This window comes from Carcharodon carcharias, chromosome 30 (genome assembly GCF_017639515.1).
Source record: "Carcharodon carcharias isolate sCarCar2 chromosome 30, sCarCar2.pri, whole genome shotgun sequence".
In the NCBI taxonomy this organism is placed as follows: domain Eukaryota; kingdom Metazoa; phylum Chordata; class Chondrichthyes; order Lamniformes; family Lamnidae; genus Carcharodon; species Carcharodon carcharias.
The window spans coordinates 11178152-11205833 of record NC_054496.1 but is presented as its reverse complement, the minus strand read 5'-3'; the positions used below and the strand labels follow the sequence as shown (position 1 = coordinate 11205833).

At 43.4% G+C, this 27682-nt stretch overlaps 1 protein-coding gene across 1 annotated transcript in view; it reads left to right on the top strand.

The window, feature by feature from the left end:
* Positions 1-271: 271 nt before the first annotated feature.
* The window catches only part of LOC121271164 (complement C3-like), a 167518-nt gene continuing 140107 nt past the window's right edge, over positions 272-27682 (top strand). The window contains exons 1-6 of the mRNA XM_041176924.1: positions 272-399; positions 1101-1172; positions 2475-2769; positions 7455-7465; positions 10492-10681; positions 24597-24759. Coding sequence (XP_041032858.1) covers positions 272-399; positions 1101-1172; positions 2475-2769; positions 7455-7465; positions 10492-10681; positions 24597-24759 — 859 coding nt within the window. The remainder of the gene's footprint in view (positions 400-1100; positions 1173-2474; positions 2770-7454; positions 7466-10491; positions 10682-24596; positions 24760-27682) is intronic.

The following is a 27682-nucleotide window of genomic DNA, read 5'->3' as shown; positions in this document are numbered from 1 at the left end:
CTGGGGAAGGTGAGGTCGGGGATAGTGCCAATCCTGCTTGGCTTCAGAGAGACCAGCCCCCGGCACATCTCCTTTTCGTGCCACTCTTTGTGGAGAAGGCATTGGAGGAGGACCTGTTTGAGGGCGAGTAGGTCCTCACAGATCCTGTTATTGGTGAAGATGGAATTGCCATTGAGGCTCTGTGAGCTACACTCATCCAAGTCTCATGGCAGGGCTTGGGTACAGGAGCGAGGGAGAAAGAGAGGGTATAGCGGCAGAGGACTCAACAGACATGGAGATCTTACTCCTTCTGAACCCCTTCTGGAAAAGGAGGGAGGGCCACTCCACAGAAGTCATTAAAAATGGTGACAACTTGTCCATCAAGCTGCATCATGCTTTGAGTCACAATGACTCAATGAGGTATGTCCTGCCTCGTGTGCCCGAAGTCCTGTGGTTCTAAAAATCGGCCTGTTCAGTTACATGAAGACCCATGGCTGCAGCTTGCAACCAAGTAGCAGCCATCCTCGGATCAAGGGAGAGGCTGGTGGAATATATTGAAGACTGGAGGGAGTGGGAACGGTAGGAAGAGATTGGAAACTGGAGGGAGTGGGATGGGGGGAAGAGATTGGAGACTGGAGGGACAGAGAAGGGAATAAGTGATTGAAGACTGAAGGGAGAGGGAAACGGGGGAGAGATCGGAAACTGAAGGGAGTGGGAAGGAGGGAAGATATTAGAGACCGGAGGAAGAGGGAAGGGGAAAAGGTTGGAGGGAGAGGGAAATGGGGAAGAGACTAGAGACTGGAGGGAGGGGGAGGGGGAAGAGATTGAAGACTGTAAGAAGCAGGGAGGGAAGTAGATGTAGGAGACAGGAGGGAGAGGGCAGAAGGGAGAGTTTGGAGATGAGAGGGAGAGAATTTAGAACCTGAGACCTGGGGGTGAAGGGCTGGGGGCGGTGCGGGGGAGAAGTGAAGTGGGAAGGGCCGGTGAGACTAAAATGAATGAAGAACTAGTGGAGATCTGGTGGTGCTGTCAATTGTGAACTGTATAGTGGAACTAAAAGTAAAACTGAATACATTGAGATATTATTTAAGTAATTAATTTCTTTGTAGTTTTTAATGCAGGTTGCTGAGTGCATTTGATAGCTTTGAGCAAACTGCCCTACCTAAAAAATCTCACATCAATTCAGCGTTTATGTAAGTTCGTAAACAATCACTGTAGATCTGACTTCAAATGGTGTAATTTGGAATGAGCATTGAAGCGCTTGAAAACATGATCCTGCCCTACAAGATTCATTAAAAGCACTCAAAAGCCATTGCAGCTTGTCAGGTCTGTGGAAGCAATCTTCTGTGTTCGGAGGTGATCATTAATAATTTTAAAGGAAATATCATATTTTTCTTAATATTACTGTGGGCTGCCTTAAAACAGGCTTGTGGGGGCTGTGCTGTGTGTGTATGTTTGTGTGTGTGACTAATTAAACTAAAGATGGTCAGACCGCAAGGTTTGAATCATCAAAGGGGTTAAGTGTTAAAACAGACATTTTGAAATAGAGATGGGTGAGCTAAGATGAGGACCCACTAGATGCAGTGTGAATGGAATTTGCATTTGTAGATAAATTGGTTGTTGGTAAATAGGCTGTTTGATTTTCAAAGGGACATGTTTAAGATGTTTTACAACTGGCAAAATAAGTAAAGCAAAGTTATTAAGTTTATTTTTCCTGAAAATGCTGGTCATAATGACAATTCGAAAGATTTCTATATTCTGGGAAAAATAACTTCCAAAGCAAGGGTGAAATAATGGGATTTACAGATCAAAAGGGAGAAAATAAATTTAAAGAAAGATGGAAAGCTGTATGGGGAGTGGCCATGTGAGATCATGAAAGGTGGACTGTGTGAAACAGACCTGTGAAAAAACAGCTTCCAACCACCCCAGAAGTGTTTGCTTGTTCCAGAGAGCAAGTTTTAGTTAACAGCCTTGGAATTCCATTTTCGAGGGAGAGAGAAGCTGCAAAACACCTCCCTTATAGCAACAATGGGTGCTTGTGGTAACATTGCTGGATGTTTTATAGATTAAGAATCTATTTACATTGTTGCCTGAAATGGGTGTGTAGTTGGGAATCTAGTTAAGTAGAAATCTTTTGGGAACTGTTATAATACTAAGTTTAATTGTGTAACTGTGTTCAAGTTTTCTTTTGTTAATAAATGTTTTAATTTAACCTTTAAAATCTCCAAAGGAAGTAGTGGACTCTTCTGACAAACCTTCTTGTAATAAATACAAATTGCAAAATCGTTGTGATAGCTGTGGAATTAAATTTAAAAGTATATAACAAAATAAAAAAAGCTAGTAACTCATCAAGGCTCTGCAACAGCACCTTCCAAACTCTCATTCTCTACCACCTAGAAGGACAAGGGCAGCAGATGCATGGAAACAGCACTATCTGCAAGTTCCCCTCCAAGACCCACACCATCCTAACTCGCCATCCCTTCACTATCACTGAGTCAGAAACCTGGAACACCCTTCCTAACAAAACCTATCTACTTGGCCCCTGTTCTGGAATACCTGATTGCCGAGATCCAGGAGCTGGTGGGCAATGGGGCCTGGGATGACAGGAAGACCGGCATCAGACTCCACCACCTGCAACTCACCGTGAGCAATGACAAGGAGCTCAACAAGCAGCTGGGAAGTGTCACCATAGCCCAAGGCAGGGTCTTCCCCAACATCCAGGCTGTGCCTGCCCAAGAAAACTGTACATCCCAGCAAGGTTTAAGCCTGCAAGTGAAAGATCAGAAAAAGGTAAAAAGATAATGCGAATAAAATTTTTTAAAAGAAAATATATCGCCCAATGCATGGCTGAAAACAATCTTGTGATACACTCAACCCGCCCCAGTTCTTCCCAGATCCCACTTTCTCTGCCATAAGCCAACAACACCCAGCACCTAACTCTGATGGCCCGGACCCTTCTGCTTCCCTTTGGGCCTGCCAGAAATGAATCTACATGGGACTGTATGTCAGCCCACAGCCCTCCCTCTCTGTGCCTTTCCATCCCTCCCCCCACATCTCTCTACCCCTCCTTCCCTCTCTCTCTCTCCACCCCTCCCACTCTCTACCCCCACTCTAGCCCTTTCTCCCTCCCTCTCTACCTCTCTCTCTCTACCCCTCCCTCTCTCTCTAAACCCCTCCCTCCTTCTCTCTCTCTAATCTCTAACCTTCCCTCCCTTTCTGAATACTCACTTCCGCTCTCTCTACCCTCACTCCCTCCATCTCTACACACAACCCTCTCTTGCTCTACCCATCCCTCCCTCTCTCTGCCGTCCCTCCCTCTCCCTTCCTCTTTCTCTCTACCCTCCCCTCTCTCTTTACCCCTCCCTCTCTACTCTTCCCTCCTCTCTCTATCTTTACCCCTTCCTCCCTCTCTCTTTACCCCTCCCACTACTCCTCCCTTCTCTCTCTTTACCCTTCCTCCCTCTCTAAATTCCTTCCCTCTCTGTACCCCTCTCTCCCTCACTACCCCTCCTCCCACCTCTCACTCTTTGCCCCTCCCTCCAAACCTCTCACTCTATACCCTGCCTTCCGTCTCTCTCTCTACCCCTCCCTCTCTCTCTACTCCTCCCTCACCTCTCACCCCTCCCTCCCCTCTCTCTACGCCTCCCTCCCCTCTCTTTACCACCCTCTCCCCTCTCTCTACATTTCCCTCTCTCTCCCTATCCCTTCCTCCTTCCCTCTACCCCTGCCAAACTCCCTCCCTCCCTCGCCCCTACTCCCTCCCTCTCATCCCTCACTCCCTCCCCTTCCTCCCTGTCCCTCCCTCTCCACATCCTTCCCTCCCTCCCCTAACCTCCCTCCCTCCCTCCCCCTTCCCTCAGTCCATCAAATTCATTCCAAATTAGAACTTTTGATGTCAAATCATATTTGAGCGCTTTGAACGCATTCAGACATTGAAAACAATCAGAGCTTATTTTCCTTATTTCTGAATTTCGATAGCTTCAAACATCCTAAAACTGAGCTAACTTGAGAAAATTTTAAAGCAGACTCTGGCCAGAATTTTCTGCTCCTGTTGGCAGTGGGCATCATGGTGGGCAGGAGCGGAAAATATCAGGAAATCACAAAAATTAGTTTCACGTTGTCATTAAACCAGTTTGCAGTCATCCGCTTCACTCGTCAATGGCGGGCTGTGTTTCCCACTGCTGCATGTCGGGAGCCTAACTTCGATACTTTAGCATCTCATTATAGGCCCTGCCCACCGGAATCATCCCCACACACTAAACCATCCCGGCACAAATCATGCCGACGTGTTTCACACAACGTGCACCTGGCGAGCTGCGCTTCAAAGTTTGTTTGCCCACCTTGCTTCGGGCAGCACTCGCTGTCATCAGCACCAGGCTTCACAGACAGCACCGCATCACTTTTAGAGGGGAGCTGTACCTATCAGACCAGCTGTAAGATAGGGGTGGCTTCTCAGCAGCTGCAGGGCCAGGGCTTGCTTGGGGAAAGGGGAGAAGAGGTGTCGGGCAAGGGAAGATGCTGCAGGCCGAGGGCTATCCTGGGGAGGGGGGGTGGAGGGGAGAGATATCCCAGGGTGTGTGTGGGGGCACATGTTGATTTTTGCAAGTCACCTCAAGAGGGTGAGGGCTGAGGAGGTTGTCTCCAGAGGAGATGAGGCCAAATGGAGATGTGAGGGTATGTGTGTGTAAGAGAGTGAGTGGTGATATCCCTTGAGCTGGTAGTAAGTGAGATGCCAGTGAATGTGTAATGGCCTAGTGAGTGTGTGAGTTTAGAGTGATAAGATGGTTGCCTTATCCTGGTGGCATGGATGAGATCTTTCATCCTCTTTCTGCGCTGGATGGCCAACCTCTTCTGTGCAGCATTGGCACTGACCACCACTGCCATCGCCTCCCAAGCCGGATTGGTGAGATTGCTGGACCTCCTATGGCCAGAGCAGGGTGGAGGACACCGAGGCAGGCCTCGAAAAGGCATTCCAGTGATAGGTCACTGAACTCTTCTTGACTTTCAGGGCCATGTCAGTCCTGGGCAGCAAGCATTGAGAACTGTGTGCGTGGCTGCAGTTTAGAGATGGCACCCAGAGTGAGGAAACAGTGAGGAAATGGAGAGGCGGGCGATTCAGAGGCCGCCCGCCAGTGAGATGGCATGTTTCTTGTGGCTGTATAATTAATGAGGTGGGAAGCGGACGATACGGTACAAAAACCTGCCAATGCAGCCGGTGGGTAAAATGTCGTTTTTCACACCCATCACTGCGCTTAGTGCAATTCCGGGACTCTGTTTTAACATATGTTTTAATAAGCTAGTTTTATATTTTTCTTCATAAGCTAAAACACGTGCATACAATTTCCCTGCCCCTGCCTCACCCCCCAGAGATTGCAGCAGTTTTCTTCCACACCACTACCCCACCTGCCCGGAGAAATTTTCTCCCCCTCTCCCAGAGCAATCCCTGCCACCAACAACCCCAACACCTCCCCACCCCCCCAACCCCTACCCCACCCTTAGCAATTTTCACCCTCAACATCCCCGAGCAATTTTCTTGCACTCTTGAACCCTCCATCCGTCCCCCAGATTGCAGCAATTCTCTTCCTTCTCGCCCTTCACTCCCCCTCCCATTTGCTCTCACTCTCCCTGTCCAACTCCACCTTCTGCTCTCCATCCCCATCCCCCTCCCCTCTCTCCCCACCCCCCTCCTCTCCCCGTTTGCCCCCTGCGCTCCCCACACCTCTGCTCACTCCAACCACCCTCTCCCTCTCATCCTCCTCCCTCCCCCCCTCCCCAAACCCCTCTCCCCCCACCAATCCCCTCTTTACTCCCACCCCTCTCCCCCTCCCCATCTCCTCCTTCCCCACTCCTCTCCCACTCTCCTCCCTACTCTGACCCTCCTCCTCCCGCACCTTCCCGTCCCTTCCCCACCCCTCCCCTCATCCCTCTCCCCTCCACCCCACCCCACTCCCAACCCTCCCACCCTCCTTCACCCCTCCCCCACCCACTCCTCCATCTCCTTCCCCTACCCCTCAACCCCCTTCCCCTACCCATCCACCCCATTCCCCTACCCCTCCACTCACTCCCTCATTCCTCCATCTTCCCCCTCCCCCATCCCTCTCCTCCCTTCCCCCACCACTATCCTCCCCCAACCCCTCCTGCCACACCTCACCTCTCCTCCACCCTACTCCTCCCTCCTCCCTCCCCCATACCTCTCCTCCTTCCTCTCACACCTCTCCCTCTCCTCCCACGACTCTACCCCTCCTCTGCTCTCCCCTCTCCCCCTCCTCCGCCCTTCACCTCTACTCAATCACCCTCCCCCCTTCCCCCACAACTTCCAGGAGAGTTTAGCCTTGAGACTTGGGGGGGCGGGTTGGTGGAAAGTATACACCCTGAAGCTAAAATGAATTAAGAACTGATGGGGATCTAACTGGTGCTCTCAAGCATATACTGTATAGTGGAGATTTTTTAGTATAAATGGAGAACAATAAATTTGGATACTATTTAAGTAATTAATTTCCTTATACGTTTCAATGCAGGTTGCTGAATATATTGGATAGCTTTGAGCGCACTTGATAGCTTTGACTGTCTTTTGCCATTTGATTGTATTTCATATCAGAGATGGCACAACACTGCTGATATGCGATCAAACTCTTTCCAAATTAGAACATTTAATGTTAAATGATCACTGATAGTTTTTGAGCACATTGAATGCAGAAATGATGTTAAACTTTTCAGGCAGGGAGTGTTTCATGTCATCTGTAGTTTTCTGTCAGATTAAAATGATGGCTTTAGTAACGTGCAAGGCATGATAGTGAGCATCTATAGGATGTAAAATTAGTGTGTGACAAGGGGAGTCAAATTGCTATTTTTATGTACTTCAGGAAAGGGACCAGCATTTAAAAATGGGAATTTTGTTTGATGTTTTGTATGTATCGCTTCTCAATCCAGTAGAGACAATTACGTACAATTGAATTCACTGATAATATCAGCACAGATTGGGGGGTGGGGAGTGGAATTTTCTGATCTAGCTCAGCTATTAATAAGCTTACTGAGACACAGTTGGAAGTTTTAAGAGCAATCCAGTGGCCTGCCTGTGCTTTTTTACACTTGAGTTTGAAATGTTGGTGTAGCACATATAACAAGACACTCTCCTTTGTGGATCTGACTTAGATTGCCAAGGTCAAACTCTAATAACTTCCAGGCAAAAAGCCATCAAATATCAGGAACTATCTGCTGTTCCCGGATTTTCACTAGACCACTGGGTTTAAATTAACTCTTAGTTAAACAGCCTGTTTAGCGAATATTTGGATACTTTTAAAGAGCAAACAGCAGTACAAATTTCCCAATTGTTAAAGATTAATAGATCTGTGCTAGGTTTTTATATAAACCACTAAAATTATTTAGAAAAGTTTGTCCTAGTGAAGCAGTCTGTCATCATGAGAAGGACCGCTCTGTTGTTTGCTCTGTTGGTCTTTATTCCTGCATTGTCCCAGTGTGTTCCACTGTAAGTATTATGGGATGTTTCTGTTTTCTATTTAAATACATACTGTTTTCTAGACCATTGAAATTTAACATTAGACAGCTACCCGATGTGATCCTGCAAAAGAAGGGGAAGTATTTCCCTGTTTCTTATATATCACTCCTATTCTAATTAGCTTTCCAGTTAACTTTAAAGGATCCCATTGTTTGTCAGGTTCGTTGTGTTTTTCTGAAAGGATATCAAGGCCTTAGAGAGTGTGTATATAGGATTACAAAGGATATATGGCACAGAAACAGACCATTTGGTCCAACCAGTTCATCTCTATTTTAAAGATCTCTATTAGTTCATCCCTCCCTTTTGTCCCCCAAAAGTTGTCCAGCCTGTCAATCCTTTCCTGATATGGATACCCAAGTACTTCTGATTTCATCATTGTAAATCTTTGCTGCAGCCTCTCCAGAGCCTCTATATTCATATTTATTATTTAGTTATGAGAACAGAACTCAGTACTCTAAGGGTGGTTTAACCAAGCTATGATGCAGGTTTAACATAACCTCCCTACTTTGCAGTTCTGACGCTCTGGAAATAAATTTTAGTGCTTGATTTGCTTTTTTTTCAGAGCTTGCTAACCTGTGGTGTGACATTTAGTGATTGGTGTGTTTGCACTCCAAGATCCCTTTGTTCTTCCACCTGACCTAGACTTGCACCTTCCAAGTAAAAAGTGACCTCTTCATTCTTCCTACCAAAACGTACTCCTTCACATTTATCTGTGTTGAACTTCATTTTTCAATTATTCAATGGAATTTTAGCAGGATTGAAAGATTTCAAGTTACATGGAGAGACTAGAGAAACTGAGGTTGTTCTCCATAGAGCAGAGAAGGTGGAAGGGAGATTTGATAGAAGTGTTCAAAATCATGAAGGCTTTTAATAGAGAAAATAAGGAAAAACTGTTTCAATTGTAGAAGGTATCAGAGAACACAGATGTAATTGTCAAACGAATCAGAGGCAAGATAAGGCATTTTTTTTTACAATGCACATTGTTATTACTGGAATACTCTCTGAAAGAGCAGTGCAAGCAGATTCAATAGTAATTTTCAAAAGAGAATTGAATAGATACTTGAAGGGAAAAGAGCAGGGGGAGTGGGACTAATTGGATAGCTCTTTATAGAGCTGACACAGGTATGAAGGGCTCTTGACTTCCTTTTGTGACATATCATTCTATGATTGTATTCCTTGAATTTTGTCGCCAAACACTAACAGGACTCACCTCCCTGCTAATGGTCATTGTATATGCTGATCATAGGGAATAGCTGCAAATTAGAGAAGTAACCTCCTAGATACACTCAGGGAAAAGTATATATCTGTAATAACTTCTGCTTACAGAAAGGTGAAAGGACGTTTGTCTTAGCAAACTAAGGTCAACATTAAATTTCATTATTTTGTCTAAAGTTAAATCAGAAATATTAAACAGACACTTTCCTGTTAAGGTCTGATTAAGATCTATCTCCATAACAGACCTAGAGTTTGGAAACATTAAGAGTCACTGCTGTCATTTTGAGGTAATTTATTTCTTGGCATTGCCGTTGAGGCTAGGACTGCCCTCCCCAATTCTCCCTGAAGTCAGGAGGGATTGTGGAAGAGGATAAAAAATTGCTGCCTCACCACCTCAACAGGGATTTGCTTCCCCTATCACTCCTTTGGGAATCATTGTTAGCTCCCTTTCCCCTGCCTATGTGTGAATGGGGCAATGGGATGGGATTGGGTTCCTTGGAAGAATTCACTTCCACTTATCATGTTTCCTGGGGCCGTCATAGAAAAGGTGATAGCAAGCTTCAGGAAGTTGCAGTAACATCCCTGGGGTACCCCAGTGAGAAAGAGGGATTTGGACCAGCCTCTTACTCCTCCATTCAGGCCTCCACTTACTTTTCAAGGAAGACTGAACTACGGCTGAAGTCTGCAAGAAAGCTGATGTTCTGAACTTGGGAGGTACAACTGGCTGATTGCCTCGTGTGCTGTTCCAGTGGCTGTCCCACAGGAATTTCGTGGCAGACTACTTCTTGTTAGGAGTTCCTGGGTCCCATTGTATGTACGGGATGAAATTCATTACATCCTCCTGGGCTAAGACCATAAGACGTAGGAACAGAAGTAGGCCATTCGGCCCATCAAGTCTGCTCCTCCATTCAATAAGATCATGGCTGATCTGATAATCCTCAACTCCACTTTCCTGCCTTTTCCCCATAACCCTTGATTCCCTTTCTGATTTAAAATATGTCTATCTCAGCCTTGAATATACTTAACGACCCAGCCTCTACAGCTCTCTGCGGTAAAGAATTCCACAGATTCACTACTCTCTGAGAGAAGAAATTCCTCCTCATCTCTGTTTTAAATGGGCAACCCATTCCAATGGCGATGGAATGATAGGTGGAATTCACAATCCACTGGGACACTGCTGCTGGCAGGTCAATCTGGCCTGAGTGTTCACTGACATTCCAAATTGGTCTGAAAAGAAAGCAGTGAAGCACAGAGCAAGTTGTTTGTTCTGAAATAATCCCACACTTGGCGAAGGGTGTCAAGGGTATGGAAAACAGTTGGATAAATGGAATTGAGGTGAAGATCAACCATGACCTAAGTTAATGGCAGAACAGGGTCAAGGGACTGAATCAGAGTCTGCTCCAGTTCCTATTTCATGTACTGTCCCAACTCTTGTTTAGCCTCAGATGGTTTTAATAGCAAAGCTTTTCAGCTGAGAGAGGGAATCCTGTTACTAGGACTTGGAATTGACTGTGCCAAACATTCATCAAACAAGCAAAGTATTGATTGCCGTTTCAGTGCATAACATTGTTCTATTTGAGCTAATTTATTTACATCTATCTAATGGATGTAATGGTGATTTTTATTTTCTCTGTAATGGTTAGAGGACCAATTAGATTTGGTTTTGGGAAATCTAACTGTAGCTCATCTGTCCGCTAAACTGATCCTAAAATCAACAGCGTACTAAAGCACCTTAATCATTACTATTGATGAAATGGTACTTTGTTTACTTATTCTGACAGATACATGTTGACGGCTCCAAACGTTTTGCGATTTGAAAATGATGAAAATGTGGTTCTGGAAGCCCACGAACTCAATGCAGATTTAGAAGTTGACATTACTTTACAATTTTTCCCGAAAAATGACGACATAATATGTAGGAAACATGAAACTTTACTATCAAATAAGGGATACCTATCTCTGCCTGTTAAGGTAAGTGAACTTAAAGCAGTTCACTCTGTTATCAAGCAGCTCTCCAAAGTAGCAGTCTTTATTTAGAATAACCTAGGAAAATTTGGTCTAAATTTTGCTGCCAACACAATCCCCTCTGGAGATCTTCCTCCACAGCCTCCAATCTCATAGTCCCCTAACTCTGAACTGCCCGTTTCTACCTCCTTCCCAAAATCCATAAACAAGACTGCTCTGGTTGACCTATTGTTTTAGCCTGTTTGTGCCCCACTGAATTTATTTCTTCCTATCTTGAATACATTTTTTTCTACCCTCGTACAGTCTCTTCTTACTTACATCCATGACTCTTCTGGTGCCCTATGTTATTTTAACAGTTCCAGTTTCCTGGCTCGAACCGCCTCCTCTTCATTTTGGATGACCAATTCCTCTACATCTCCATCCCCAACAGGATGGTCTCAGAGCTTTCCATTTCTTCCTTGAATTGAGTCCCAACTAGTCTCCACTGACCACCACCCTCCACTGCCTGGCTGAGCTTGGTTTCGCTCTGAGCAACTTCTCCTTCAACTCCACTCATTTCCTCCAAATAAAAGGTGTTGTTATTGAAACCCACATGTCTGCCTTTTTGTGGAATATTCATTATTCCAGTCCTACTCAGGCCTCCTCCCTCACCTATTTTTCTGCTACATTGACTTAATTGGTGCTGCCTCTTGCTCTTGCTATGAACTTAAAAAATAATTGACTTTGTTTCCAATTTCCACCCTTCCTTCACCTTCACTTGGTTCATCTCTAACTCTTCCCTTCCTTGACTTCTCTGTCTCCATTTCTGGAGATAGGCTATCAATTAATGTTCTCTACACCCCATGGACTCCCACAGCTACCTTGACTACACCTTCTCACACCCTCCTTCCTGAAAGGACTGTATTCCATTCTCCCGGTTTCTCCATCTCTGTTGCATTTTTCTGATGATGCAACCTTCCACACCCGTGCTTCCAATTATCTTCCTTTCTCTTCAACTGAAGACTCCCATTCAGTGTAGTTGACAGGGGCCCTCCATTGTGTCCGCTCCATTTTATGCACTTCTACCCTCACCCTTGTCCTAATTTTTCACACCACCAGCCTCCGTATTTAATGGATCATCCTCTGTTGTTTCCACCAGCTCCAGCATGATGCCATGGTCAAACACATCTGCCCCTGCTCTCCCCTTTCAGCATTCCGAAGTAACTGTTCCCTCCATGTCACCCTTAACAGCCACTTCCCATTCCTTTGGTAACTTCTGATGCAAGTGCAGGACATGCAACACCTGTCCTTTCACCTCACCTCTTCTCAACATTCCAAGGCTCCAAACAGTCCTTCCAAGTGAAGCAGTGATTTATTTGTACTTCTTTAAGTTTAGTACACTGTATTCGTTGTTCATGATGTGGTCTCCTCTACTTTTGGGAGACCAACCTTGCATAACACTTCCGTTCAGTCCACAAGCATGATGCCAAGTTTCTGGTTGCTTGTAATTGCAATTCTCCACCTTGTTCCCATGCTGACCTTTCAGTTCATGAACGACTACTGTGTTCCATTGAAGCTCAATGCACTTTATCTTTCAACTTGGCGCCGCACAACCTTCTAGACTCAACATCAGTTCAAAAACAGATCACAACCTCTGCCTTCACTTTGTTCTATGTATATATTCTTCTTGTTTTGCTGTGTTGCTCTTATCTTTCTTTATTTATCCCTCCATATTGTATTCAGGTGCTTGCTATGTAGCCATTTAGGCCTCATTTGGACACAACCTTTGCTTCTTTACTATATCCATTTCCACTCCCTTTGGCTGTTGTTATGTAATCTCCCCTGCCCTCCACCTTATCATTTCTCTTTTGTTCTTCCTGAGCCCTCCCCCCTTCCAATGGCTTAAAAACCCTTACATTTCTATCTTTGGTATTCCTGGAAAAAGAGATATGCTATTGAAGCCTTTCATCTAACACTCATCATGACAATTCGCAAGAATACCAATTATCAAGGAAACAACAATTTATACTGCATGAGAAGAGAGTGCTAATTGGTTGGCAAGTGGACTGTTGCCTTTACTATTCGTATTCTTGTGAATTGTCCTGATGAATACAAGACGAAAAGCTTCCACAGCATTCCTCTTTTTTTCACCAAAACTCATGTCCTGTGCTACCAAATGAGTATTTTTACCCTCCTTCAGTTCTGATGAAAGGTCACCTCAACCTGAAATTTTAACTCTGTTTCTCCATCCCTAGATGCTGCCTGACTTGCTGCGTATTTCCAGCATATTTTGTTTCTATTTCAGATTTCCAACATCTGCAGTATTTAGCTTTTGTAATGATTAGTTTAATGGTGCTCACTGGTGTTAATGAGCAAATCATCCAGCAAATTGTGGTGAGTGAGACACTGACCTATATAACTTATACTCCCCACCCACCCCCATGGGCCCTTATAGCCCCTGTGCTAAACCCATGCTAAAGCATGACCGTTCCACCCATCACCACCCTTTAACCTTACACCCTCTATGCCAACTCTCCCTGTATCCACCATAGGCAGACCTCAGGATGCATGCCAAGATGAAATGAGATTTTAAATATATATTATGCATTTCACTATATTAACAAAACTATTAACTACGAAAACCCATTCAATACATTTAAATTCCCTCAAGCACTCAACCCTATATGTTTATGTTTCGAATTCCACATTCACATCTACCTCTGATAACCTTCGATTCCCTTGCCTAACAATAATCTATCTACCTGTGCCTTAAAATATTCAATGACCTTGCGTCCACTGCCTTCAGAGGCAGAGAGTTCTAAAGTCATACAACTCTCTGAGAGAAAAAAATTCTCATCTCTGTCCTAAAAGGGCAATCTCTAATTTTAAAACAATGCCCTATAGTTCTGGACTCACCCACAAGAGGAAACATTTTTTCCACGTCCATTTTGTCAAGGATCTTATATACTTCAATCAAGTCACCCCTCACTCTTCTAAACTCCAGTGGAAACAAGTCCAGTCTATCTAATCTGGTTTCCACTGGAGTTTAGAAGAGTGAGGGGTGACTTGATTGAAGTATATAAGATCCTTGACAAGGTGGACATGAGGAAAGTCCAGTCTATCTAACCTTTCCTCATTAGACAGCCCGCTCATTCCAGGTATCATTCCAGTAAAATCCTCTGAACCGCCTCCAACGCATTTATATCCTTAAATAAGGAGACCAAAGCTGCAGACAATATTCGAGATGTGACCTCACCAATGCCCTGTATAACTGAAGCATAACATCCTTACTTTTATGTTCAATTCTGCTCGTAATAAAGGCTGGTATTCCATTAGCCTTCTTAATTACTTGCTGTACTTGCATACTAACTTTTTGTGACTCATGTACTAGAACACCTAGATCCTTCTGCACCTCAGAATTATGCAGCTGTTCTCCGTTTAAGTAGTACTCTCCTTTTTTGTTCTTCCTTCCAAAGTGAACAACTTCACATTTTCCCACATTAAACTCCATTTGCCAGATCTTTGCCACTCATTTGACCTATCTATATCCATCTGCAACCTCCTCATGTCCTCTTCGCAACATACTTTCCTACTCAAGATAAAAGCAAAAAACTGCGGATGCTGGAAATCCAAAACAAAAACAAAAATAAAAATACCTGGAAAAACTCAGCAGGTCTGACAGCATCTGCGGAGAGGAACGTTTCGAGTCCGTATGACTCTGCAACAGAACTGAGGAAAAATAGAAGAGAGGTGAAATGTAAGCTGGTTTAAGGGCGGGTGGGACACGTAGAGCTGGATAGAGGGCCAGTGATTGGGTGGGGCCAGGGTGGAGATTGCCAAAAGATGTCATAGACAAAAGGACAAAGAGGTGTTGACGGTGGTGATATTAGCTAAGAAACGTGCTAATAGGTGACATTAAGGGTAGAAAGCAGGACGAGCAAGGGACAGATAGCCCTAGTGGGGGTGGGGTGGGGTGGGGGGAAAGGGATTGAAATAGGCTAAAAGATAGAGATAAAACAACGGATGGAAATACATTTAAAAATAATGGAAATAGGTGGGAAAAGAAAAATCTATATAAATTATTGGAAAAAAGGGGGATTGGAAAGGGGGTGGGGATGGAGGAGAGAGTTCATGACCTAAAGTTGTTGAACTCAATATTCAGTCTGGAAGGCTGTAAAGTGCCTAGTCGGAAGATGAGGTGCTGTTCCTCCAGTTTGCGTTGAGCTTCACTGGAACATTGCAGCAAGCCAAGGACAGACATGTGGGCATGAAAGCAGGGTGGAGTGTTGAAATGGCAAGCGACAGGGAGGCCTGGGTCATGCTTGCAGACAGACCGAAGGTGTTCCGCAAAGCGGTCACCCAGTCTGCAATATTTCTTCAAGGTAGGCATTCCTTGAAGAGAAGTGGCAGTCAATTAAACACTAAGATAAAAGCAAAAAACTGCGAATGCTGGAAATCCAAAACAAAAACAAAAATACCTGGAAAAACTCAGCAGGTCTGGCAGCATCTGCGGAGAGGAACACAGTTAATGTTTCGAGTCCGTATGACTCTTCAACAGAACTAAGTAAAAATAGAAAAGAGGTGAAATATAAGCTGGTTTAAGGGGGTGGGGGGGCGGTGGTGGGACAAGTAGAGCTGGTTAGAGGGCCAGTGATAAGTGGAGATAGCCAAAAGATGTCATAGACAAAAGGGCAAAGAGGTGTTGAAAGTGGTGATATTACCTAAGGAATGTGCTAATAAGTGACATTAAGGGTAGAAAACAGAACAAGCAAGGTACAGATAGCCCTAGTGGGGGTGGGGTGGGGTGGGGGGAAGGGATCAAAATCAGCTAAAAGGTAGAGATAAAACAATGGATGGAAATACATTTAAAAATAATGGAAATAGATGGGAAAAGAAAAATCTATATAAAGTATTGGAGAAAAAAAAGGGAGGATCGGAAAGGGGGTGGGGATGGAGGAGAGAGTTCATGATCGAAAATTGTTGAACTCATTATTCAGTCCGGAAGGCTGTAAAGTGCCTAGTCGGAAGATGAGGTGCTGTTCCTTCAGTTTGCGTTGAGCTTCACTGGAACAATGCAGCAAGCCAAGGACAGACATGTGGACATGAGAGCAGGGTGTTCTCCTTGTATACTTTGTCTTACATTGTGGTTAATGTTAGGCGGCCTGTATACTACTTCTACTAGTGGCTTCTTTCCTCTCCTATTCCTCATCTCCACCTAAACCAATTCTACATCCTGATCTCCTGAACCAAAGGTATTTCTAACTATTGTACCATTGCCATCGTTAATCAATAGTGCTACCCCTCCACCTTTACCTAGCTTCCTATTTTTCTTGAATACTGTATAGCCGTCAATATTCAGGACCCAATCCTTCTCATCCTGCAGCCACATCTTTGAAATGACTATCAGATCATATTTATTTACTTCAATGTCTGCTATCAATTAATTTACTTTGTTATGAATGCATCCAGAAACAGAGCCTTTAGTATTGTCTTTTTCTTTTTTTTGTAACATCTTGTCTTGACTATTGGTGTATTCTTAGGTTTTATCTCTCTGTCCCTTCCTACTATTCTATGACCATGTTAATATTTTGGCCTCCTGCTTTGAATCTATCCCCTTGATCTGCCACATCTATCCAAGCCTGATCCCTCACTATCCCCCTTATTTAGTTTAAAGCCCTCTCTACTTCCCTAGTTATGCGATTCACAAGAACACACTTCCCAGCAATGATTAGGTGTAGACCATCCCACCAGTACAGCCCACACTTTCCCCGGTACTGGTGCCAGTGTCCCATGAACCGGAACCCATTTCTCCCATGACAGTCCTTGAGCCATGCATTCATCCCTCTAATCTTATTTGCCCTATGCCAATTTGCATGTGGCTCAGGTAATAATCCAGAGATTCTGCTTCTTAATTTGGTACCCAGCTTCTCATACTGACTATGTAGAACCTCCTTCCTTGTGCTGCTTATGTCTTTTGTACCTATATGAACCATAATGACTGGATCCTCCCCCTCCCACTGCAAGTTTCTCTCCAGCCCTGAGGAGATATCCTGAACCCTGGCATCGGGCAGACAACAATGCCTTCTAGATTTTCCCCTACGGCCACTATGTTCCTGTTTGCTCCACCCGCTTGAATGGCTTCCTGTATCATGGTACCATGGGCCAGCCTGCTCATCCACCTTACAGACCTCGCTTTTGCCCACACAAGTTGTGAGCACCTTAAACCTGTTTAACAATTGCAAAGCCTGAGACTTCTACACTACTGTCTGCTTGGTCCCACCAATTGCATCATTCATGGTCACATCCTCCTGTCCCTCACTGCTGAGCAAAATAGACGACCCTATTCCAAGAGGCGTGACCATCTTCTGGAATAAAGTGTCCAGCTATTTCTCTCCCTCCCTTATGTTGTACAGTGTCTGCAGTTCAGCTTCCAGATTAATAGTCCTGATCCGGAATTCTTCTAGCTGCTTATGCTCTCTGATGTGTTTGTAATGGATTGCCTTGGCTTCCAAAAGCAACCATATTCCACAGCTGCAACATAACACCTGTCGTGCCATTGTTACATATTTTATTTAGTTAATTTAATTTAATTACTCACTAATTAACTTAGAATAGTTCCTGTGTATATGACACCCCTTTCCCCTGTGCACCAAATTCCCGTGTGAACCTAATTTGCTATTCACTCAGTCATAAGAACATAAGAAATAAGAACAGAAGTAGACCATTTGGCCCCTCGAGCCTGCTCTGCCATTCAATAAAATCATGGCTTATCTTCTTGTGTTTCGATTTCCACATTCCCATCTAATCCCAATAATCTTTGATTCCCTTGCCTAACAAGAATCTATCTACCTCTGCCTTAAAAATATTTAATGACCCCGCCTCCACCACCTTCTGAGGCAGAGCATTCCAAAGTCGCACAACCCTCTAAGAGAAAAAAATTCTCCTCATCTCTGTCCTAAAAGGGCGAACTCTAATTTTAAAACAGTGCCCCCTAGTTCTGGACTCACCCATAAGAGGAAACAGCCTTTCAACGTCCAACTTGTCAAGACTGTTCAGGATCTCATATACTTCAATCAAATCACCCCTCATTCTTTTAAACTCCAGTGGAAACAAGCCCAGTCGGTCCAACCTTTCCTCATAAGACAACCCACTCATCCCAGGTATCAATCTAGTAAAAAACAAAAAAACTGCGGATGCTGGAAATCCAAAACAAGAACAGAATTACCTGGAAAAACTCAGCAGGTCTGGCAGCATCGGCGGAGAAGAAAAGAGTTGACGTTTCGAGTCCTCATGACCCTTCGACAGAACTTGAGTTCGAGTCCAAGAAAGAGTTGAAATATAAGCTGGTTTAAGGTGTGTGGGGGGGTGGCGGAGAGAGAGAGAGAGAGAGAAGTGGAGGGGGGGGTGTGGTTGTAGGGACAAACAAGCAGTGATGGAAGCAGATCATCAAAAGATGTCAACAACAGTAGAACAAAAGAACACATAGGTGTTAAAGTTGGTGATATTATCTAAACGAATGTGCTAATTAAGAACGGATGGTAGGGCACTCAAGGTATAGCTCTAGTGGGGGTGGGGAGAGCATAAAAGATTTTAAAATATTAAAAATAATGGAAATAGGTGGGAAAAGAAAAATCTATATAATTTATTGGAAAAAAAAGGAAGGGGGAAACAGAAAGGGGGTGGGGATGGGGGAGGGAGCTCACAACCTAAAGTTGTTGAATTCAATATTCAGTCCGGAAGGCTGTAAAGTGCCTAGTCGGAAGATAAGGTGTTGTTCCTCCAGTTTGCGTTGGGCTTCACTGGAACAATGCAGCAAGCCAAGGACAGACATGTGGGCAAGAGAGCAGGGTGGAGTGTTAAAATGGCAAGCGACAGGGAGGTTTGGGTCATTCTTGCAGACAGACTGCAGGTGTTCTGCAAAGCGGTCGCCCAGTTTACGTTTGGTCTCTCCAATGTAGAGGTCTCCTTCTGACTAGGCACCTTACAGCCTTCCGGACTGAATATTGAATTCAACAACTTTAGGTCGTGAGCTCCCTCCCCCATCCCCACCCCCTTTCTGTTTCCCTCTTCCTTTTTTTTCCAATAAATTATATAGATTTTTCTTTTCCCACCTATTTCCATTATTTTTAATATTTTAAAATCTTTTATGCTCTCCCCACCCCCAATAGAGCTATACCTTGAATGCCCTACCATCCATTCTTAATTAGCACATTCGTTTAGATAATATCACCAACTTTAACACCTATGTGTTCTTTTGTTCTATTGTTGTTGACATCTTTTGATGATCTGCTTCTATCACTGCTTGTTTGTCCCTACAACCACACCCCCCTCCACTTCTCTCTCTCTCTCTCTCTCCGCCCCCCCACACACCTTAAACCAGCTTATATTTCAACTCTTTCTTGGACTCGAACTCAAGTTCTGTCGAAGGGTCATGAGGACTCGAAATGTCAACTCTTTTCTTCTCCGCTGATGCTGCCAGACCTGCTGAGTTTTTCCAGGTAATTCTGTTTTTTGTTATCAATCTAGTAAACCTCCTTTAAACCGCCTCCAATGCATTTACATCCTTCCTTAAATAAGGAGACCAAATATTTGAGATGCGGTCTCACCAATGCCCTGCAAACTGAAGCATAAAATCCTTACTTTTATGTTCAACCCCTCTCGTAATAAAGGATAGCATCCATTAGCCTTCTTAACTACTTGTTGTACCTGCATACTAACTTTGTGACTCATGTATTGGAACATCTGGATCCCTTTGCACCTCAGAATTATGCAGCCGTTCTCCATTTAAGTAATACTCTGCTTTTTTGTTCTTCCTGCCAAAGTGAACAACTTCAGATTTTCCCCACATTAAACTCCATTTGCGAGATCTTTGCCCACTCACTCAACCTATCTATATCCATCTGCAACCTCCTTATGTCCACTTCACAACATACTTTCCTACCTATCTTTGTGTCATCTGCAAAGTTAGCTACCATGTCTTCACTTTCCTTATCTAAGTCATTGATGTAAATCATAAAAATTTGAGGCCCCAGTACAGTAGGGCGCCGCTCGTCACATCCTGACACTCGGAAAAAGACCCATTTATGCATACTCTCTGCTTTCTGTCAGCTACCCAATCTTCTATCCATGCTAATATGTTACCCACTACACCATGAGATTTAATTTTCTGCAATAGTCTTTGATGTGGCACCATATCAAATGTCTCCATCTCACTCCAGCGTAGTCAGTTGTCTCCTCACGTGCCCCTTACTGATTGTGTGGTTTGATAGGCCTATCTCTTTCATTAACACTCTGAGCTAGTTTAGCTTCTTGCTACAGTAATTAACACCACTGGAACCAACTGCTTTCATGTGATTGACAGATAGCTGCCACTCCATACAGTTCTCTGTTTAAAAAGGCCAACTTAACTTACTTTGAGGTTAGTACTATGTCAGATCTTAATTCCTAATCTGTAGTTAAAACCTGAAAAGGACTTACCAGAACTTAACCTGTGAACCTAATTCACCACTGCTTAGTTTCCATCTCACTCCAGCGTAGCTGCCTGTCTCCTCGCGTTCCCCTTACTGATCCAATTCAATGTTAGAATCCAATTCTAATATTCTGAATCAACATGAGGTACATGTGAATTAACAGGCAAACTGCGGTCTTACACCAAGACAGAGCCCATAGATTTCTCAGCAACACAGCCAGATGTGAGTGTTCACTCTGAGTTACATAATCTTGTTTAAACTCTGTCTCCCTTAAGAGGGATTGCACGTCTTCACTCTTCCCTTTCAAATACCCAGCCTTGGAATTCCTTCCAAAAATTGCTCCGACTCGGGCTGCCTCGATGACTACTCATTTCCCAGGGTTTTAATCTCATCTCCCAAAACTACATTCCCCAGGATTCTGAGTCTGCACTACAGCACCGACTCATGGACAAAATTTCAGCTCTTCATCCATGCTGCATGGAGTCACTGACCTTCCTTTTCAGCTCTTCAGGGCTTCTCCCAAGTCCTCACTACTTGGAGCCTGTCAACCACAGCAATTTTACTGCTTGGAGCCTCCTTCCTAGTTCCCCTCCCAAGTGGTTTCTCACCTGAGTGGTTCCTCCTGATGGTCTACTACTCCCAATGGTCTCCTTCTGGGGCTGGGGGCGGGGGGAAGGCTTCTTCCCCGGTCATCTATCTCTTTGGGACCTCTCCCTGGGTTCGCTCTCCCTCAGTGAGCCCTCTCCCTGTCCCCGTCACCGCTATGTTATTGGCGCCCACTCCTGGGTCTCATAATTGGGTTTTGGCATTGCTTTTTCCCCACGCAGGTGAGCCGGGCATTTGTTCCCAGCACAAAGATCTTTCAATGCTGAACGCATGTGCAGCCCGCTTCCAATTCGCGCAGGTGGGGAAACTCCCACATGCCGTCAGCACTTGTAGTTCTCGACCTCTGCTCGGAACTCAGGTAAATCCCTATTCCTTGACAGTGTTGCAAAAATATCGTAGGATGATGTTTTCTTCCTGGCAAGCAACCGAAACTGTTTAGAGCCGGATGCATTCCATTTTTCTGGTTATCAAAATCGTTGATTGAATTTTGATAACTTTCAAGACTTACCTATTAAGAGCATTGTTCTTAATTGAGTTTTGGCATAGATCAGATATTTTTGAATAATATTCCTACTTTACCCTGCCTTTTGAGATCATAACAACTCACTGCAGATAAAATTTTCACCAATCTCACCTATGGTTCTTTTGCTAACGATAGAATTTTTGAGGGGATAAATATCTGTTGGAAAAACTGGAACGATATCAGTATTTTGACTGACTTGATAATTTCAAATACAGAACACTTTCTCCGATGCTTTAACAAGCCTTATTGACTTGTTTTCCGGAGATGAATGGCCTTGGGTTATGCATTTCCTTGTAGCCTCCAGCAGTGATCCTGCGAGGTTTTACAGGATCATCGAGGGGTCACCTTATTTGCATGACACTAGCAGGTTCTGTTATATACAAGGTTGATAAGGAACTTCTTTAGTCATTAGGGACTGACAGAATGATTTTTTTTCCTTCTAGATTTCTGCTGTAGTTATGTCAGGAGTCTGACATTGACATGGTGGCTCAAATTATGTTGAACCACACCATTTTAAAAAAATTCATTCATGGGATGTGGACATTGCTGGTTAGGCCAGTATTTATTGCCCTTCCATATCACCCTTAACTGAATCTCTTGCTTGGCCAGTTCAGAGAGCAGTTGAGTCAACTGCATTGATGCGGATCTGGAGTCACATGTAGGTCAGATCAGATAAGAGCGACAGATTTCCTACCCTAAAGGGCATTTTGAATCCAATGAGTTTTTACAACAATCTGGTAGTTTTACAGTCATCATTACTGATCCTAGCTTTTTATTCCAGAATTATTTTATTAGCTGTATTTAAATTCCCAGTTGCTTTGATGGAATTTAAATTCATGCCCTTAGGCTACAAGTCCAGTAATATAATTGTAATGCTACCTCATTTGATCACATTACTTGCCGATGAAACTTGTCACCAAGCAACAACATTTCAGATTGGCTTATTTGTATGATTACCAATGAAAATATTAACCGTTATCTTTTTGTGGATTTGTTCGTTGAGTTTTGTGATAAATAGTCATCTTCCTGAATATAGTTTGGTGTTCTGCAGAAGTGTAAGTTTGGTAGTACTTCATGTAGTGATGAATCATATCAAACTTATTTTAACCAGGAAAACTATGAAACCTCATGGAATATACAACCAAGTAGGAAGGGACACTGGCGTAAAGCACATCATGCTATACTGAATTCTCCCTGATATTTATTTATGTTAACTCCTCATTTTAAGTGGCGGATTCTGTTAATCCATAAACTGTGCTCTGGTTTAGCATTACTACCCCAGTAAGCAGACCTCAATTCCTACAAACTATAGTGTGTCTTTAGCGGTTCAGAATCCAGGTAAATAAAGGTGAGATCCAGAAATCGAACAGAAGAACATTGCCATTGGACATAGCTTACCCAAATGTACAGTGGTTTTTTTTGACACATTGAATATACACAGCATTAGACTTTGACTCAAAAGAAACCAACAGTTTGTTCAGTGAACACACACATGAGCAATATTCAGTGCTAAACAGTATTATTAAACTCACTTGCAAGCTTTTCTTTCCTTCATCTCTGAGCTGTTTTGCAAAGTAACTGGATCTAGTGGTTCTGTGCCTGATATTGGTAATAAGTGACTATGAGAATAAGACTTGCATTTATATAGCAGCTTTAACAACCTCAGGATGTCCCGAAGCATTTTATAGCCAATGAAGTACTTTTTGAAGTGTAGGAAAGACAGCAGTCAATTTGTGCACAACAAGCCCCCACCACAGCAATGTGTTAATGAACAGTTAATCTGCTTTTGTTATGTTGATTGAGGAATAATTATCGGCTGCATGACACCAGGGATAACTCCCCTGCTCTTGAGCATTGCTGAAAAAAAGAGACATGCTGTCGAAGCTTTTTGTCTTGCTCTCATCAGGTCAGACATGAGAATGCCAAATTTCAAAGGGAGCAACAATTTATACTGCATGAGAAAAGGGTGCTGATTGGTCAAGGCGTTGCTATGGAGAATGCACCAGGGAACTATTGTCCCCCATGCTTTTTAACCCAAAACAAGTGCAATTCCAGAGCATTTTCCTTTTGCCTGCGTATGAATATATATAGCTGCCAGCAAGCATAAGTGAGCCACATTGTGAGCCCGATGGAACTTTGGTTTGGCATCTGACCTAAAAGACAGCACCCCTGGCAGTGCAGCACTCCCTCAACATAGCAATATGAATGTTAGCTTAGATTATGTATGTACATCTCTGGTGTGGGTCCTGAGTCCACAACCTTCTGACTCAGAGGCTAAAGTATTAGTTATTGAACCACAACTGACATGTATAAACTATGAGATTGTCATAAAAAAAACTGAGTTACTAATGTCCTCAGGAAGGAACCTGCTTCCCTTATCTGGTCTATGCCAAATGTGAATCCGATCCAAAGTTACATGGTTAACTCTTAATGCCAATCTAAAATGGCCTAGCAAGTGTAACAATCGTAGAGCTATTAGGGCAACTAGAAATGAAGTCTAGATGTGGCCTTTACAGTGTTGGATGCATCCCTAGAACAAATATTTTCAGAAATATTGTACAGTCAGGTGTGGTACTAATGATTCTAGTGTTCAGCTCCATTGATGACTTTTTAGATAATGAAGTAGCCGAAGTCAGCCTGTAACAAGCTTTGACAACAGCCATGAAATTGGAGGAATGACCATCTTCAGCAAGAGAAGGAAAGAAGCTATCTCATTACAGTTTCAATGGTACCACCCTATCCATATCATTGGCACCACCACTGATCAGATCTTAACTGGACTAACTATATCATACCCAGAAGAGAACAGACTCTATGAACTATTTAACCAGTGGCTCAATTGCCAGCCAGTCAGATCTTCTCTACCATCAACAAGACTCATGTCAGGAGTATGATGGCATGCTCATCACTGACCTGATGGATTGAAGTTCCAGCACTTTTCACCACCCAAGTCAGAGCATTCTGTTTGATTCATGACCCTGATACTGTGGATCCTGTTTGCAGTATATCCTGCCTACACCACAACAACTTTACCAAGCTTAGTTTGACATTGCCTCTGTCCATCACTAATCTACATCCAAGAAAGAAGGACAGAAACCACAATGTCAGAGGACCACACCCTAGAAACATTGTGTAAGGAATGGCCCTGTACTAGAGTGGAAGACCAAAGGGCTATCTGAAATTGGGCCTTATTATAATCAAAGCTACCAGCTCACTGGTGAAGACTTATGGAATTTCCAAGGCCAACATGTGGATGTTAAATGCGGTGCTGGGGGACAATATGACCAGTTGCATAACAACTACACTTATTTTAATATTTATTTCTTTATATGTTTTTTTCCAGATACCCAGAGATAGAATTCCAAAAGAAACTGTATTGCCCAAGTATGTAGTGTTGGAAGCAAAATCAGCATTGTTTAACTTGGAAAGAATCATCCTTATTTCATATCAAATAGGACACATATTTATCCAGACTGATAAACCAATCTATACACCAACTCAAACTGGTAACTATGGCTACAAGCTTTCTGATATATCTCCAATGCATAAGTTAAGAACAGTGCTGAATGTGTGGGGTGTGAAAATGGGGCGACGAGGCCATAGCTTATCAAGTTGAGAGATGTTAGGAATGGAAAATAGAACTCTTCCCATTTTTGAGGTAACAGTGTCTGCATTTAGCACACTGAATCCATGATTGAAACACTTTTTCATGCAAAAGTTGGTAGAAGTTTGGCACTCTCTTCCGCAAGTAACATTTGAAACTGGATCAATTTTCAAATTTAAAACTGAGATTAATAGAATTTTGTTAACTATAGGTGTAAACATATGAGCATAAGAAATAGGAGCAGGAGTAGATCATTGAGTCTCTTGAGCCTGCTCTGCAACTCAATACAATCATGGCTGATCTTGTGGCTCAACTCCACTTTACCGCCCTGTTCCCATATCTCTTGATTACTGAGAGACCAAAAAAACGATCTCAATTTTTCGCATACCCAATGATGGAGCATCCACAATCTTCTGACATATGAGGCAAAAGCAGATATATGGAGTTAGGTCACAGGTCAGTCATGGTATCACTTGAATGAGGGACAGGCTCAAGTGGCTAAATGCCTACTCCTTTTCCTATAATGCAGCACAATCCCAACAACATAAGCCAGCCCAACCTCAGAACAGTAATCTCTACTGCACCAGTGTGATATTTTTTTCCATTAGGCTTTGAGTCAGATTGTGACTTTGAATCAAATTGGGAAAAGTTTTGTGCTCACATTGATAAGCATGTGTGCATGTATGTGCATGCACTCATAATTAATGTAGCACATTCCTTATTTGACAGCGTAACATTTTTAAAATTAAGTCAGATGAAGAACGTAAGTAAAGATTTTCCCATGCTGCTGAGTTTTGTAGGATATGAACAGTTTTTTGCAGCTGGGTCACTTGGTAGTACTCTCGCCTCTAAGTCAGAAGATTGTGAGCACAAAAAATCTAGGCTGAAACTCCAGTGAGATACTGAAGGACTGCTGCACTATTGGAGATGCTGTCATTTAGCTGAGACATTAAGCTGAAGCCCTGTCTTTCCTCTCAGGTGGAAGTGAAAGATCTTGTGACACTATTATGATGAACAGCAGGGAAGTTTTCCCTGTTGTTGTGACCAATAGTTATCCTCAATCAACTACACAAAAGCAAATGTTCTGGTCATTGTTCATATTGCTTACTGTGTGAGCTCACTGTGTGCAAATGTGCTGCTATATTTCCTACATTTCACAGTGGCACCTTTTTCCGAAGTACTTCACTGGCTGTAAAGTGCTTTGGACATCCTGTGCTCATGAGAATTACAATAGAAATGCAAGGTTGTTTTCTCCTTGTATCCCCAGGCACCTTTTCCAATTTTTTGAGGATCACTCATTGATGTATTTATCCTGTGCTTTGTGTTTGAACCCAGGTCTCAAAGGCCAATGTCTAAACCACAGCACAACCCAGTGCCCACTTTATATATTTTTAATGACTAGTTTTCCTTTGGCCTATCTAATAATGTCAATGGTCAGCTTCACACATTGACATTTTTACATATATAGCAGGATTAATTGTTCACTGTGTCTCCTGCCAATGCAAGATGGCTGTCTGTGCATGGCAACTGGTTCACACATGCATGGAAATCTACTGATGTCATTCTGCTGCACCCAGACTGCCAGTATCATTCTATGCAAGCGCAGACATTTTAGCATGTTCAGTTAGGGGCTGCATGGCATGGTGATGTCAGAAGGATCATGAAAGCATGAATTTCAAAATTCGGCTGTTCTTGGGGAGTGCGTCAGTAGGAATGGGGTGTCCATAGGGAGTGTTGGGCAGTATTTAGGGGTCCCCATCTGCTCCTCCTCACCCTCATCCCCTCCCTCCTCACCCCTATTCTTTCGTTTCCCTGGTCAAAATAATGGCCAACGTAACAGCTATAGGCTTTCTCCAGATTTTATAGATGGGAGACAGAGTCCAGTTTTCACAGTGAAACCCAACGATTTACTATCAACTCTGCAATTATTCCTTGCAAAAATGCACCTTTTTCAAAGCTAATTAGCTATATGAATTCTGGCTACAAGCAGCTGTGATTCATTCTTGCAAGCTGGTATCTATGATGGAGAGAGTACAGTGTCTTGTCTTAAATATGTGTCTTTCCTTTATGTATGTTATAATTCAAATAACTCGCAAAGGATGAGAACAAATGAATACTGTTTCACGTTTCTTTCCGAGCCCATTAAAAGGATGCTGCCACCCAGCTGTGATGATTTCAGCAGTGCCATCTTTGGTTTCATACGCTGCCTACTCGGGCACTCCAAATGATGTCACGGGGCAACACACTCAAACTGTGCATGCTCGGAGCATGCACTGCGTTGGCAGGAAACACAGCCTTATTTATTATGTGATTTTATCTGTTTTTTAACGTTTAGTCTTTTATAAGACATAAGTAAAACTTGTATGTAAGCTTAAAAACAAAAAAACTGCGGATGCTGGAAATCCAAAACAAAAACAGAATTACCTGGAAAAACTCAGCAGGTCTGGCAGCATCGGCGGAGAAGAAAAGAGTTGACGTTTCGAGTCCTCATGACCCTTCGACAGAACTTGAGTTTGAGTCCAAGAAAGAGTTGAAATATAAGCTGGTTTAAGGTGTGTGTGTGGGGGGCGGAGAGAGAGAGAGAGAGAGAGGTGGAGGGGGGCGGTGTGGTTGTAGGGACAAACAAGCAGTGATAGAAGCAGCTCATCAAAAGATGTCAACGACAATAGTACAATAGAACACATAGGTGTTAAAGTTAAAGTTGGTGATATTATCTAAACGAATGTGCTAATTAAGAATGGATGGTAGGGCACTCAAGGTATAGCTCTAGTGGGGGTTTTTTTTTAAATAATGGAAATAGGTGGGAAAAGGAAAATCTTTATAAT